At 59.2% G+C, this 1,551-nt stretch overlaps 1 protein-coding gene across 1 annotated transcript in view; it reads left to right on the plus strand.

Moving 5' to 3' along the window:
- Positions 1 to 222: 222 nt before the first annotated feature.
- LOC103582728 (tripartite motif-containing protein 15-like) overlaps positions 223 to 1,551 on the plus strand; it is a 7,163-nt gene continuing 5,834 nt past the window's right edge. The window contains exons 1-2 of the mRNA XM_008564249.1: positions 223 to 603; positions 836 to 1,151. Coding sequence (XP_008562471.1) covers positions 223 to 603; positions 836 to 1,151 — 697 coding nt within the window. The remainder of the gene's footprint in view (positions 604 to 835; positions 1,152 to 1,551) is intronic.

Consider the following 1,551-nt stretch of genomic DNA (forward strand, 5'->3'; position numbering starts at 1 on the left):
CTGGAGTTTGGACCTGCTCAGCTGACGGGTGGTGGCCGAGGGCTCTGGGGAGTGCAAGAGGCGGAGCCAGGTGGCTTCCCTGTGCTGACGTTCCTGACGTCCTCTTTCTTGACCTCATAGTCCTTTCCCTCTGTGATTCATTTAAGTGAATCGATTTCAGGGAAAGGAATTTGTGGGGACCGAAGCAGAGGCCTGAGTGGATGGGCTGGGGAAGGCACTGTGATGCCCTCAAACCCCTCCATGCAGGTTCTCCACAAGGGGCCTGCCTGTCCTGCCTGCACTGGGCCCCTGAAGGATGCAGTGACTGCCCCCTGTGGACACACCTTCTGCTGGCTCTGCCTCTCCCCACCCTCCAAGATGGGGTCCCAGCCCTCGGGCAGGGTCCTGCTATGCCCGCTTTGCAAGGAGGAGGAGCAGACAGAGACTTTCATGGCCCCCGTGCCCCTGGGCCCTCTGGGGGAGACTTACTGTGAGGAGCATGGTGAGAAGATCTACTTCTTCTGTGAGAACGATGCTGAGTTCCTCTGTGTGTTCTGCCGAGAGGGTCCCATTCACCAGACCCACACTGTGGGGTTCCTCGATGAGGCCATTCAGCCCTACTGGGTAAGAAGTGTGGCTTTGCCTCGGGCCTGATGTCCTTCATGGGGGAAGGGAATGGGGCGGGGATCTAGATGAAGGGCCATGGCTTTCACATCAAGAAATCCCAAGGCTGTAGCGACACTGGGGACACTCCCACACTGAAGGAGGGNGGGAAGGCACTGTGATGCCCTCAAACCCCTCCATGCAGGTTCTCCACAAGGGGCCTGCCTGACCTGCCTGCACTGGGCCCCTGAAGGATGCAGTGACTGCCCCCTGTGGACACACCTTCTGCTGGCTCTGCCTCTCCCCACCCTCCAAGATGGGGGCCCAGCCCTCGGGCAGGGTCCTGCTATGCCCGCTCTGCAAGGAGGAGGAGCAGACAGAGACTTTCATGGCCCCCGTGCCCCTGGGCCCTCTGGGGGAGACTTACTGTGAGGAGCATGGCGAGAAGATCTACTTCTTCTGCGAGAACGATGCTGAGTTCCTCTGTGTGTTCTGCCGAGCGGGTCCCATTCACCAGACCCACACTGTGGGGTTCCTCGATGAGGCCATTCAACCCTACCGGGTAAGAAGTGTGGCTTTGCCTCGGGCCTGATGTCCTGTCATGGGGGAAGGGAATGGGGCGGGGATCTGGATGAAGGGCCATGGCTTTCACATCAAGAAATCCCAAGGCTGTAGTGACACTGGGGACACTCCCACACTGAAGGAGGGGACATGGCTCTATGGGGGAACTTCACCTCCACCCCTCAGAGGAGCCCCAGGGTGACAGAGCACAAAGAACTATAGCCACAGCTTCACTCACTGTGGAAAGAGAGCCCCAGTGCAGAGTGTGATCTCCTGCGGGTATGGACGGCACGAACTTGGTCTCCTGGCTATCTCCAGACTGGACATTTACCAGGATTTACCAGGCCCTGACTGCTGGGGCTCACAGGAAGAGAGCAGCAGGGAGGTGCAACCTGCAAGTGCAGCTCT

This window comes from Galeopterus variegatus, unplaced genomic scaffold, assembly GCF_000696425.1.
Source record: "Galeopterus variegatus unplaced genomic scaffold, G_variegatus-3.0.2 Scaffold17599, whole genome shotgun sequence".
NCBI classification, from domain to species: domain Eukaryota; kingdom Metazoa; phylum Chordata; class Mammalia; order Dermoptera; family Cynocephalidae; genus Galeopterus; species Galeopterus variegatus.